Source organism: Drosophila rhopaloa, unplaced genomic scaffold, assembly GCF_018152115.1.
Source record: "Drosophila rhopaloa isolate 14029-0021.01 unplaced genomic scaffold, ASM1815211v1 contig_2, whole genome shotgun sequence".
NCBI lineage: Eukaryota > Metazoa > Arthropoda > Insecta > Diptera > Drosophilidae > Drosophila > Drosophila rhopaloa.
In genome coordinates this window covers 25,184,375-25,199,223 of record NW_025335083.1, presented here as the reverse complement: position 1 = coordinate 25,199,223, position 14,849 = coordinate 25,184,375, and the positions used below count along the sequence as shown (strand labels likewise).

Below are 14,849 nucleotides of genomic sequence, written 5' to 3'. Positions count from 1 at the left end.
ACCGTCAACAAAATATATATACATATGCATAATATGCCATATATATTTCTCTGGCGGTTCTCCGATTTACGCTCTCTCCCCACACACTCACTCTCTCTGTCCCTCCAGTTCTCCCCGTTTCTCATTCGCTTTGTTGTGCGGCTTTTGACTTTCCAGTGGGTCTTAATTCCATTCCCCCCTTCGCAAAGCAAACCAGTTGGTTGTTAGTAACGCCGTGAACTCGCTTCCGCGCAGATCGTTCCATGTTGAAATCGAAAGACCCTCGAGAAAAATAGATATAACCAAAAATAAACAAAGTACAGAAGGGCAAATGCAAATACGGTGTGGAAAAGTGTGAAAAGTGACTGTGCTCGAGGAAAAGTGACTTACAAATGACAATATTAGCAATCTACAGGTGTTTATTTGGTGTTCTTTTTCTTCTTTTTTTTTAAACTGGGAAGGGGGAGTACCTTTTCCTTTGTTATCGGGGTTCATCTTTCCAGTTCGGCTTTTGTTTTGCTTTCAATTTGCCTTAATTGCCCATGGACAACAAATTAAACAATTTATTTTTTGAAAGAGAGAAGGCAACTGACGCCAACGCTTATTTTTCTGTAACCCCCATCTCTTTTCTCCATAACCAAAACCAGTTTTCGGGTTCTGTTTTGTACGATTTTCTTTGTTTACCTTTTGGGGGATTTTCTCGAACCTTTCCCATTTTCATTTTCATTTGGCCCGCAGCAGACACACACCTTTTTTCCATGCTTTTCCTTCCATTTGACCATTTTCCACATAGATTTTCATAATTTTGCGGCTTTCCAGTTTTTCGTCTCTCTGAGATATGCCTCTCTTTTTAGCCTCTCATTTTGTAGACGCTCTTTCCAGTTTCAGTGGCGCCTTGTTTTTATTTACTTTTGTTTAATTATTATTTCTTACACATGTCGCATTTTTGTGAATGAGCCATCGCAGTCGTGGTTAATGGCATATAAATCATTTTGGAGCCGCAGTTGGCATTCTGTTGTATTAAATTCGAAATGTTTGAACAGCGAGCTCATCGCAATAGTTGGCCACTTTGGTGAAAATATCCCGGGTAAATCGAACAGATAATTTGAATTTTTTTTAAATTGAATAAACCCTAGAATTCTTATTGAAAATTTATGATCCATTTAATGATCCATATTCCGGATTGCCTAATTTTCGGCCCGGCAAGCTTAAATAACATTTCAGAAAATCTGAGACTGCCAAATACTTTTTCTTCACACATAATCGTTCTATGTAGTATTTATTTTTATTATATTATTCCCTTTTTTAAAAATGCACACATTTAATTTCTGAATCTTAACTCTGGTTACGTTACATAGTTTTTTTTAGATCATTACAATCTTGTACTTCTCTATCTCGATTGTCTGTCTATTTCTCTTTCTTCTTAACATTCTTAACACTTTGATCTGCTGTCCGAAAATAAAGACGACGTGGTCAGTTTGGATTACACCGATTCGCTAGAATATCACAATTGCAGCAGCGATGATTGCTGCTATGCCTCCAATGATACCCTAACTCAGCATCGAAATCAGGAATTGCAGCAGCGACAGAGGCAACATCATCATATTCATCGCCATCATCATACCCATCAAAACAATCGCCAATATCCCTACGATCGGAAATCTTTGTGCACAAGTTGTTCAAGCAATGATTCCCTATTCACAGATCCCGTGGACGAACTGATCATACCCAAGCACTTCTTAAATGCAACAAAAACTGATCTTCAACACACTGCGAAATCGAAACGCGATCGTCCACTGAGCGAAATAAGTGTGACTTCGGTGGACACCTTGTCGCCGAGCACCGCAAGAGCGGTCCTTGAGCTACAGAAACGCTGCCGAGCAGATAAATTGGCCTGCCTGAGCTTAACTCAAGTCACCTACCTCAGCATAGCCAATGACCTTCAGGAAGTCGAGGAGGCGGATCAGGCCATATTGCTCAACACCGATCTCTTGGTAGCACCCAATAGCCCGGCGGAGAGTTCGCCGGACGAAGAACTCATGGCCTTGCAGTTGGGCAAGAAGCTGGCCCAGGTTTTGGGCAGTGGGACGGGATCACCTTTGACCCCGGGAAACATGGAGGGCGGCCCAGCAGGATCTGGACCTCGAGTGGATTCGCCACTGGCGAACGGGGAACTCTTCAACGTTTCCAAGGCTAAAAAGGTCGAGCTACAGAATCTTTCATCCCGATTTACAGCCGCAGTCAGTCAAACACCACCTGCAGTTACAGCATCAACTCCACACGAAACGGGTGAGAATATAACATATTTTAAATATCTATCTAAAATATTATTAAGAAAATATAAGAGTAGTAATCTAAAAAGAAAATCTTAAAATAATAATGAAAAAAATGATTATATTCATTCCTTTTCAACAAATATTTAATATTATATTTCTAAACTTTCAATTTATTAAACAATAGCATGGCCTAATATCAATGTTCATATTTATAGAACAATAAATACTGCAATACAATTTTTCGCATTATATTCAGTAAAAACAAATAAAAACAATTATTTAAAATTTAAATTGCAGATAAAAATCGTGATGATGCGTAGATAATAAGTCAAACTAATTGCTTTTTATTGACCCATTATTAAAGCTTCTTATTTAGTGTGAGTGTTTTGCCCGAGGTCATAAATTAATTTAATTTGAAGCAAGCACCTATTCAGGCATAAAAAAGCATTTTCAACAAAAGAGGTCATTTTGAACCATTCATAAAATATGCAAAATGTTTAAAGCAATTTTAATATTTCCGATACATTTAATCGTTTAGTAAAATCGGGAATTAAATTAGCACACAGAGTTTGCATAAAGTAATTACTGATTAATGAACCAAAATAATATTAATTTAATTAACCGGAAATGCTTTTTTTTAGAAGGCTGTAGATATTTTAATTATTGGTTTAGAAAACCTGTGCGATATATTAAATAAAAAACGCCTTAACTCTTCAAAGATGTCAATCTACCAATTTTGTTGTCCTGTTTGCTGTGTCCCACTTGTAACCATATGTGTGCTCTATAGAGTGGTCCTTCAGGTCCTTCAAAAAAAAAACGAAGAAAGAGACATGTCTAAAAGCTTGTCCCTTTTTTTGTGAGGATTGCGCCAATTTCAAAGGTAAACACGGGTCGCCCAGAAGTGCTTGTCAAACTGTAGATTGAGTGTTGTTTCACTCTTTCAAAATTCAAGTGTCTGTCTTCCTCTTAAAAGGTGACAGCCAAAAATATAAACTTAAAAATTCATTGCCCTAATACATCTTGAGAACCCATTAGTTACTCTAGTGATTCGTAACACATTACAATAGTTTTTTTAAGACAATTTAAATTAAAACTTACGTAGAAACTATAAAGTTAAAGTTTAAATATTTAATTACGACTCTATTCTTAGGCCGTATACAATGCAACCCCCATCCACAATACTTGGTAATTACTTAAAATATATATTTGTTCCTTTTAATTACCTTAAAAAAAACGCTATACAAACCCACAAGAAAAGGGTGTTGCCCTTGGACCTTAATGCAAAGTTTTTTAATTAACTCATGTAGCAACAGCCTTCCCATTTGCCCCTTTCGCCCAACCAAACCTCTTTGTTTTCCAAACTGATCCGATCAGCGGCGCTTTAAAACACAAAAAATAACGCGAGAAAAATGGTTAAAAAAAAGAATGAACAAAAACAAGCAGGGACCCGAAAGTAATTATTGGCACATTTATGCAAGGACTCGTTTTCCTCTGCCCCCACATGATATTTTAAATATATAATTGCCAGGAATCTGCCAGCATCCCCTGCCCCGAAATTCACCTAATTGCGTTCGCCCAACTCGCTCAGCTCGATAAACAAAAAATAAACAAAAGCGAACATGGTTCGCTGCTTTTTTCCGGGCCTCTGGCTGGGGGTATATCGCCATGTACTTCAGAAAAAATACTACCCAACAGGATAAAAAACATTTGTAAAAACTTAAAAATTGCAAACACGTCTTCATTGTTTACAAAATGTTGGCCGGAAACTGGCGCTTCAGGCTCAGCTTCAGTTTCCTTTTTCCTGACTTTGTTGATTCCCCATTGTGGCTCCGCAGGGAAGCAGCAAAAATACGAAACAAAAAAAAGCGAAAGTTTAAATTTTAATTAAATCATGTAATATAGAATGATGCACGCGGGAGTTATCCGCCAAATCGAAGAGCAGGGAAAACGGGGAGGCGGTGCAAGCCACTTGGGTACACAGTCAATGATGATGGGCTGCGATAAGCGCTCCACGGGGTCTACTCAATCGGAGTGGAGGGACCATAAAATTTGCTACCCGAAATCAAGGATCCAGGGGAAGATTTAATGCACTAGAGAAATTATATGTTTACTTTTTGCGGCGGCAGGCGCATGTTTTTATGGGCCCGTCGAACATGAATTTCGATTTAATGAATGTAAATCATTTAAAAATTGACATGATTTTGCTTAGGGGATCTCAGAGGTGAGGGATTATTAAAGCCAGAAACCAGAACTTATTTAAAGATCAATATTAAAGACGAAAAAATCATTCAATGCACCAGAAAATGTATACAATTTTTTAAAGAATGTTTTTGCTCCCTGCCAGCCATAAATTTGGATATAGTTAATGTATATAATTAAAATATTTGCTTAATGTTGCTCCTAATAAACGGTTTTTTTCAAAATGGATTTTTGTTTTAATTAAAAAAAAAAAAACATTCCGTGTGCATTGAACTCCTTTTTAATACAAGGCTATTCATAATTTCCCGCGGTTTTCCCGCACCACCAGCAGATATGATAAATGATTGGCAAATGTTTGCTGAATATTCTACAATTTAACCAGTAATTATGGGAAGTGACTTATGCGATGCCAGGAATACATTTATCTTCAATTTTTCACTTATTTAAGCACCGAAGGCGGGAATTTCTATACAAATTTATCCAGCTAATGCCATTGCCTCGTCATTCATTCGTTCGTTTGCAGGAGCTTCAGGACTTTCAGGACATTCGGGGGCAGGAGCTACGACCTCCTCGCTGGAAACGCAATCAACTGTTATAATTTCGTTTAAATCATCTCAAACACCTGTGCAGTCTCAAACGAATTCTGCAGCAACTGAAAATGTTGAGGATGACACGGCACCGCTGCCACTCCCACCGCCGCCCCCCGGTTTCGGCACGCCCACCACGCCCCTTTTGTCGAGCAATGTGCTGAAGAAGGTCGCCAGCTTCACGGTCGAGAAGTCTTCGGCGGGCAATAATAGCTCCAATCCCCCGAATTTGGGACCTGGCGATGAGACAACCCTCTTGGCCACTCCGAGCTCCTCTTCTTTGCTACTGGCGGCAACCTTGCCACCCGAATCCGCCGGGGGCGTGGCAGGGGGCGTGGCTGGGGGAGCTGGTTCGCGACGCGGCTCATCTTATGTACCGGAAAAGTTAAGCTTCGCTGCATATGAAAAGTTCGAAGGTAAGTTTGCCCAAAAATATTCGTGCTTAAATACTCTAAAGTGTAGCGGGTGTGTATGAAGAAAAAAACACCCTAAATTGAAAACTATTTAAGATAGATTGCAAATAAAAATTTATTTATTTTAAATACTTTGGAAAATCTATATTAAAATATAAAGAAAATTAATCAATTTACTCTTGCTTAAATACTTTAAAGTTGGGCGGTGTGTATTAGGGAAATCGGATAAGAAACTATTTAAATGATTTTTGTTAACCTTTCTTATGAAGTCCCTACACTGAAAGTTATTTTATACAATGCTTATTTAAGCCCTATGTCAGTAATAACCATTAATGAACTGTCAATTCCCCACAAGTCAAAACGCAAGACCTCTTGCCCGATTTTGTAATGCCATCTTTTTAGTTGGCATTTCTCTTCATTTCGTTCGTTGGAAATCTTTTAGAGTATTAACTTCGCTTCTAGAGCTGCACTTTATGCTTCAATCTGCGACTTCAGTGAAGCGATGCCAAAGGCAGGAATATTGAGAAGAAAAAAGCTCAGGGAAAGGGATTTCGGCGGGAGAAATATAAAGGTTACCTCCGCGATTTCTGCGCATTTACTGTTTGCCTTTTGTGTCGTTTCTCGGGAAACATTTAATTTTATTTCCCCTTTCCGGTTTCCTTACCTTTCATTTTTATTTCGAGCTGCTGCTCCACGTTTGATTGCGTTTGTTGTTTGCTTAAAGTTAACAATTAATTTGCCTGCTTCAGCTCCAGCACACTTTTCCTTTTCCCCCACCTGCAATTTCCCTGCTCGAAATCAGTCAAGAAAAGCAAGCCAAATCAAGTTGAATGATTGCATAATTGGGAAATTTTGTATGTAAATATAGAGGAGAGGGCAAAACTTGCCAGGTTAACATTTTCGCAAGTGTTTGAAGTGCACACGCATATATTTCTATATTCTATGTTCTAGTTCCATCGCCCCACAGCTCAAAAATGTGTGGCATACTTTCGGGAAAAGACTTTAAATTCGTCTCCCAAGAATGAAAAATCTCAGGAATTTTCAGTTAGGAAACTGACGTACAGAACAGATTATGATTTTTCTTAAAACTACATTTTAATACGCAGTATATAATGTTTTCTTCATAATCTAGTTTGGCTTAACTCAGAAAAATAAACTGAATAGCAAGCAATAAATAATTTAATTTAAGTTTGCCTGCGTTTGCATTTCTAATAACAAATTTTTTGTGAGAATCTTACATTTTTAAAGAATTTTATTTTTTCTCATACATAACTTTTCCAAAAGTTTCTTATATCGAAAATCCACTGTATATCTTAATACCTTTTGCACACATTGTTGTGCGTTTGAAAATTCCGTCTGCAAATTTCCGGCACTCAGGCGAAACTATTTCCAAAAATCGTCCTCTCACCCAAAAATTGGCGAAGTTGAAGAGGCGGAAAACTTGCTCTTCAAACGCATCGCGGGCATTTGGGAGGCGCAGTTTTTGACACATGCCACACCCATCGGTGGGCGATGGGCGTTGGGGGGTGGGTCCAAAAGCGCTAATTGGTAAGCTCATCGTTGTCAGCCTTCCCGCTTTTCAGCACCCGGGGATCCTGATCCTCCGCCAGCATCATCGTCATCATCATCGCCCGTTGTCGTCTGCTGCAAATTAATGCAAACAAACATTTTAACGCCTCGCTGGGCAAACAAGCGAAGAAGAAGAGAGGCTCCAGCATGGGGAGGGGGGTATTTTGGGGAAAAAGCGACTGGGGGTTGAGTGGGGGCTTAGCTGGACACGCAATTTACTGCACTGAAAAAACAAACAAGCAAAAGTTCAAGAAATCAAAAATTATCAAAAAGTTGAAGTATGCCACTTTCAATTCGGATGTCTGTAAGAAAAGTTATGGGCTTAAAACTGCAATTTTTGAGCACTTTTCTGCAAGGCCATTTTTCGAAAATTTCATCATAAAAATGGCAAAAAATCGACCCAAAAATAAAAATCGAAATGAGAACACAGATTTTTAGAGAATTAAAGCACAACCATTTAGAGGTATGCCACTTTGAAATCGGATGCCTGCAACAAAATTTATGGGGCTAGAAATGCAGGTTTCAGGTCACTTTTCTGTAAAACCATTTTTCGAAAATTTGGAAAGGGGTTACATTGTAAAAATGACGAAATATCGACCCAAAATTACAAAACAAAATGAGTACACAGATTTTTAGGGGATTAAGCCACAATCATTTTAAAGTATGCCATTTTGAAATCGGATATCTGTAACAAAAGTTATGGGCTTGGAAGTGCAGCTATAAGGTCACTTTTCTGCAAGGCCATTTTTTAAAAATTTGGACTACACTGTAAAAATGACGAAAGATCGACCCAAAATTAAAAACCAAGATGAGTATACAGATTTTTTGGGGATTTAACCAGAATCATTTTGAAGTATGCCACCTTAAAATCGGATGTCTTTGAGAAAAGTTATGAGCTTGGAAATGCAGGTTTTAGGTCACTTTTCTGTAAAGCTATTTTTCGAAAATTTGGAAAGGGGTTACATTGTAAAAATGACGAAAACTCGACCCAAAATTAGAAAACAAGATGAGTATACAGATTTTTAGGGGATATGACCACAATCATTTTAAAGAATGCCACCTTAAAATCGGATGTCTGTAAGAAAAGTTATGAGCTTGGAAGTGCAGCTTTTAGGTCACTTTTCTGCAAAGCCATTTTATATTAAAATTGCTCCTCTAGCCAATATTTTTCCCCTGTGTATCTCACGCTTTCACGACGTCATTGTCTCTGAAGTGGCCATCAATTCTTCGTGGCTTTCCAGCAAGATGCGATGGGACTGGGAAAATTCGGGATGGACAGGGGACAACGGCAGAAGCTGTTTGTCGCGACTTTTCATCAGGCAACGTCCGGCAGCGCTTTTCGGAGCAAAAATCTGATTTATATGCCCGACAACATCACGTTCGCCAGCTTCGCTCGGATGAAGTGATTCTGGCCGGGATGAGAGCACCATTTGGATGGCGGAGGCCAGCTTCAAGGAGGACTGACTGCCGCCAAGTATAGACGACAATGTTTTCGGCCAAAGCGTAATGAAACATTGTTTTGGGTAAGGGAAAGCAGCTGGCTATAAAGCTCACTTCCTCTGCTTTTAATACCTTGTAATCGCTGGCATATTGTTGTCGAAATAACAACAAAATAAAGAAACTTAAGAAATGTGTACATTAAGTTTAAATCACAATTAGCTTTTCGTTGTCGCTATAATACAGTCTTACATTTTAGGCAACTGTTTCAAACTTTTTCATAAGTTTTATTTATAAATTATTGAAGAATAGTCTGAAGAATAGTCTGAAGTCTTGAACAAACTGATATATTTTAAAGTGGAGTTTTTAGGGTTTCTGCATGGGTATTTTGGGGTCGCTTTCAAACCATTTCTTCGCTGCATCTGTCCCCCATTTCTTCATTTCGAGTTCTGCTTTGTGGTTTTCTGCCATCGTTCCGTTCTCATCCGTTTTGTTTGTCGGAATGAAGAGAGCGAACGGCAATCTGCCGTTGATGAATGCAACGCATGCATGCGTGAGGCGCCAAAAACCGCTGCCACCCACCGCACCACTACTTCTAAGCCGCACTTACCTCCCACCACTACCCAACACGCACTGCAAAAAAAAACGTTTGATTTTTGATGATTTTTATTTGACCTGTTTTTGACAAAAAAACACTAACTGATTTATGTTAAATAATCACCACTTTCAAACATAAAAATGTTTTGTTAATTAATTTTACCTTTATTTACCGTCTACTGCCAATACATCATAAACTTCAGCTTAAAGTATAAAAAATCCATTTTCAAAGTATTGTTTTCTGTGTATGGTTGTTGCATTCGCCTGGCAAGCAGTTATGCAAATTTGTTGTGCTTCGTCGGTGGCGCAGTTTTCATCAGAGCCCGTTTGCCACAACGCCGCGATGGCGCCAGCAATAAAGGCCAAGCGCAACAACAATAGGAAACAACGACATTTGGAGCAGAAACAACAAACAACAAAAGCGGACGATGCAAAGATACAAAGATACCGCCTGCTGATGAGGCCACCGATGACCAGCTAAGCTGCCGCTTCCTTCCGGTCCGCCCCCAAATGCGTGGCCATCATCGATGTCAAAATGGCAATCCTCGGCATCAACTTTGCATGTGGTGGGTGCTAATGATCTTGTGGGTCGTATCACGATGGGTGTGTGAACGGAAAATATCGGGAAAAGTTACTTCGGGATATTAAAAGAAGGTATTCTTTATTTAAAATAATTTATTCCACACGAACGTAATCAAATCGAAAGGGGCGATTCAGTTTCTATTGATTTGCGTCACTTTATGGCACCGATTTAATCTATCGCCCTTCTCATCAATTTCCCAGACACTATCAGTCAGTTCACTATCTAAAGTCCCTAACTGAGCAACACTTCAATTACGCCAATGGTTATTAAAGATTATAAAAACCAAAACAAACTTGCAGAAATTTAGAAAGGGGAAATAACGCTTGAATCAGTTAAATTTTCGTTGAAATTTAACCCCGATGATTAAAGAAAATAATGACGTACTTGAAATTGGTCCGAATCGTCGTGCTTTTTAATTGGTTCAATGGGTAAACTTAGAAAAATGATTCAATGGAAGAGAGCCATCGAAGAAAAAACCATGACTGATAAAGCAGACGACCTTCTCAGGGCCAAAAAGTATTACTCTATTTGTTTAGTTTTCTCTCTCAAACAACTGCCTTCTTATCAATACACAGAAATAAACTAGCTTGCATTTCAGTTTAAATTTAAAATGGAATTATAAGTGAAATATAAAAAAAAATCTTAAAATTGCGAGTTCCAAATACTTTTTAGGTTTGGTAATTATATACAAATGGTTTATTTTTTGTATATATTGTACTTCTTATCTTTTTAAATTATATGAGTTTTACGATTTTCGCTGAGTGTGCAAACAGACGATGTCGAGAGTGTCGCAGTTGTCATGTTCCAGGCATTGATAATGTTGATAAGTTGCGACACATTTCATTTTTTTCCGCTAATAGAAAAAAACACTAGCGAATTCGCGCAGTCAGTTTAAATTTGTTATTAATCAGAGAAAGTTCAACTAGGTCTGTCGATCTAGAAGCAAATATATATTCAATATATATGTCCAGTGCCCTGAGCAACTTTTGGTGCTCTCTGCTGGCCAAGCAGCCATCGAAGGAACTTGAATTTGGTTCGGAAAAGGAGTCGCCATGGAATTCTCAGGAGGATGTTCCCAATCTCCCACCACATTATCTCCAGCTAATGTCATTGGCCGCCCGGCGGGCGCAGAAAACTCGATTTTCCCGGGGAAAACCAGAGATGGAGGAAACACCTGGTGTTGTAGGAATTAGCCTACGCATCCAATGGATACGCGTGGACCTGCTCGAGTCCTCCGATCCAAAACATCTGCTCCTGCTGCTCCTGCAAACTGTTTCCCACTCACACGCTGACAGCCAGCGTAAGTTTGTTTCTCGTCTCGCTTTTTTTGGCTACGAAAAAGTTTTTTTGTGCCTTCAGTTTGTCAGGAAAAGTCCTTCTCTTATAGGGAGAATTTGGCAATTGATATAAAATCTTATTTCTATCTCAATCTGGGTTTATTTCTAAGGTATTGTGATTACTTTCTTTTTCTTAGTGGGCCGCTTTTAAGGCTATGTCTTCTTCTATATAAAATCTACAAATATCTAGTATTGAAACCATTGTTAACTAAGCTTAAATGACTTTATATTTAAACCTTTCAAGTAATCCATTTAATATTCAACAATGAATCAATAATTTGTATCTTATATGGTTTTCAATACTGTTTATTTTTAATAATTGGCCTTTTTTTAATGAACAACTCTTACTTTGTTTATCTTATCGATCCATTAGTCATGCGACTTTATACCATATAGTCAAATAAGACAATTGATTAATTGGACTTATGAACTACACACAGACAAATAAGATTGATTATATAAATGCATTCTTTCATAACTACTTATCCAGTATATAAAACAATAGATGTGCAAATAACAGTTATTATATTTTGACTGATTTAATATTATCCATTTACTAATGAGTTATATATATACAAAGTACAAATATCAAGTCCAAACATTCCTAAGCTCAAAAATAGAAGACTGAAGGTTCTTTACTCTAACCATTAGATTATCGCAACCATATTTGTAGAGTATCTCTTGTGTGCCCCCATCGATTACGATTATTTTCCCGAGCAGCATTTTGTCTGACTCTTACCCCAGAATATTATTTATTCCACATTTTTTAGGTTTCTCAACTTGGGATTTGCTTCGACCCCAAGCGTCTCTCACCCATAAATCTCTCCGTTTAGTGGCTACAAGTTTTCCTTTATTTTTTTCGACTTAGGGGTGAGAGAACGAGTGAATAAGTGGACCAGCTGTGATCAAAGTTGTTTTATTCAGTTACAACTATTTTCTTTCTTTGCTTTGCAGGTCAAATGCTGATGAAATGGCTAATCTCAACGATGCAGAGCAACCCGAAGAGTTTCTCCAACGACATCACCCAGGAACTATTCAGTTCTCTGGCGCTGCAATTCTGCAATAATCTCAAATATGTCGGCGTCCTCAAGCAGATCTCCAATGAGCACTTGGATGGCGGATTTAGCGTGAGTTCAATGCACTTTTATTTCCCGGAAATTGGTCATCTCAGTTGGAGGGGGGGGAGGGTTCTCTTAAATGAAGGGTGCCGACGGGGCGGATGTTGCCACGGAGTTGGCGGAAATGATGACAGCGCGTTTGGCGTGGACCGGGGAAAAAGGATGAAAAGTCAGGGTGAAGGGTTGGCGGATCAGAGCGACGACTAAACTAACTTCCAAGTCATTAGCGTTTCAGGAAAAACTATTGATAATGACTGTCGCCCCGACACTGGGCGAAAAGAATTTTAAGGTCCTTCACTTTATTTATCATTTAGAGAGAGGTAGACTAAAATGTGTTAAAATTCTCGGCTTAAAAACCACATTAAAACCTGCCCTTTTCCAACTTTATTAGATAAGGTACAAAAAACGGCAATTTTAGAAAAGTTAAAAGTTTAATATTTTGCCAGTCGAATTGGTGCCTAATTTTGCCAGTGCTTTGCTAGTTTGGATTTAACCCGAGGCCTGTTGGTCGCCAGGACCTTCAACTTATGGCCTCTCTGCATAATGTTACTCATACGCAGCGTTGTCCAACTCTCGCTCGTCGAAGTTACTGCGAAAAGTTGTACAAAACTGAACCGCAAACTTGTGCCCGGAAATTAGCAATTCCATTGCAAAAAAAAAATGGAGTGAAACATAAAATAAAAGGGAAGAAAACCCTAGGCAGAACCAAAGGGCCAAGCCTTCACTGCACTTTCATTTAACCGAGCAATAGCGGTTGTCCATCTAACCCCGGCCACGCCCCCCCAACGCCCCCGCCTGCAAGTGTCAGAACTTGTTAAAACTTTACAGTCGGCAGCCGTCAACTATCAAAAGCCAAGTTCTCCTTGCCTGCATTAACAATTTTACGCTTTCGCTGTTGATTTTGTTGTTTTGCTGCCTGCGAAATTATGAAACCAAAGCTGTACACTGGGAGAAATACTGCACTTAAAGCAGAGTTTTAAGTTGTAGGTTTTCCACCATGTCAGTTGTATTAAGAAAATGTATTTAAAATGCAAACTAGTTTGTTTTATTTAGGATAAATAGGTTATTTATAAAAAATAAATATGTTTTTTTAAACGGAGTCTTATGAAAAATTTAGAATAAAAGATGTTATCGAGTATAAAAACTTGTTTTTATATATTCAAAATATAAATACTATTTTTCCAAGTGCATTGTGAAAACCGAGCCCTCTAATATCACCCTGCTGCAATGGCAGTTTCCTTTTTATCCACTCGTTCTTTGTCCAACTCTTTGGCAACCATCTGGCGATGGTCATCTCCATCTGCCGGGCCTAATGGACTTCATAATAGTTGGCTATATCATCGGGTATTAGCATTTAGCATTTAGCATTGCTCTTGACCAGAAAGCTAAATAAACAAGCTGTTTTGGGGAAAAAGGCGGAAGGCTTTAATTGCCCACTAGAAAAAGGAGGCAAAGAAGCTGGCCCATTTCCATTTCGAGGGCTGTAAACCGAGACCCAAGTTAAGTGTTATTAGACAGGCGACAGCAGGAGCTGCAAAAATAACGACAACAACCAAGAAACAACAACCGAAAACCACCGCAAATAATGAAGCACTAGATATAGCCCTCAAATTAGTTTAGGCCAAAAGTTTTAGCCACAGCAGCTTAACCTCAAATCCCTGAGAGGGCCAAAACACATGCACACATGGCCAAAATCATCGGGGTGGGAAAATCGGGGAGGGGGGCGGCAGACGACACCGTTAAGTGATTTTCTATGTGATGATACTTGAGCTCAAGATTATGATATCACGGATTTCTTCAACTGGCTGCCAAGTAGATATACACATACTTTTATATATATGTCTGCCGACGTCTCCGATGTCTCCGAAATTCGTTCGAACTTTTTGGGCAACAGGCCAGCACACAAGGGAGCGAAAGAGAGGGAGCGACTATGTCAAAGGTTCGTTGTTCGGCTTTGACTTTAGTTGGTGTTTTATTTCTACAGTACTCCATCGCTATTTCGGACTTTAAAATATACAACATTTTATTATTTTATTGCAGTTATATGTCTGTCATATAATCTTTTTAATTAAACATAAAAACAAGAAAAATTTGTGTTTAAAAAAAATTTGTAGTGTTAAAAAAAATTTGTATACTAAATCAAAAAAAAATTCAAACTTTGTTAAATATTAATTTGTAACTATATTGAAGAGACCACAAATGTTCCACTTATTTCCCTTTTAAAAAAAGTATAGCCTACATTTGGGGAGTACAAATTTTCTTAATAAAAAATTTATAGTGTAACTATATTAAAAACTGTGACTTATTAATTTCTCGGCAGAACATTATTTCTCCTAATTTTTAATGGGTTGTCTTTTCCCAGAGATCACAATACCTTTATATTTTTTTTACTCCCCAGTCTTTTCTGTTTCTTGTTATTGTTGCTGCCGCTCATTGAAAGTTTGTGCGTTTTTATTACTCGCAGTCAAAAGTTTTGTCCTACTCAATCCACTGGTATTATTCTTTGGGTTCTGCCGGAACAAACGAAACTTTGATGCAGAAATGAGCAAACTGGATTTGAATGTGCAATGGAACTACTGTGGGTTCGTGTGTATTGGTTTGTTATTCTGCGCGTGTTCGATTGTTGTTTAACTTTATATAATATACACATACATATATGAGGTTGTATCAAGTGGCTGATGGGATTAGATTAAATAGAATTCGATGTTTTTGTTAATTAAGTGGGAATTGGGCAACAACCAAGCTGGAAAACAG

The 14,849-nt window shown here is 38.4% G+C and overlaps 1 protein-coding gene across 4 annotated transcripts in view; it reads left to right on the top strand.

Moving 5' to 3' along the window:
* Positions 1-14,849, top strand: part of LOC108042295 (protein cappuccino) — a 36,587-nt gene that overhangs the window by 17,239 nt on the left and 4,499 nt on the right. The window contains exons 3-5 of one of the 4 annotated variants that reach the window (XM_044460249.1): positions 1,444-2,268; positions 4,978-5,457; positions 11,932-12,104. In XM_044460249.1, coding sequence (XP_044316184.1) covers positions 1,444-2,268; positions 4,978-5,457; positions 11,932-12,104 — 1,478 coding nt within the window. Of the gene's footprint in view, positions 1-1,443; positions 2,269-4,977; positions 5,458-10,541; positions 10,941-11,931; positions 12,105-14,849 lie in introns of those variants that run through there. The other 3 variants (XM_017120501.2, XM_017120503.2, XM_044460250.1) reach the window with 3 other exon arrangements.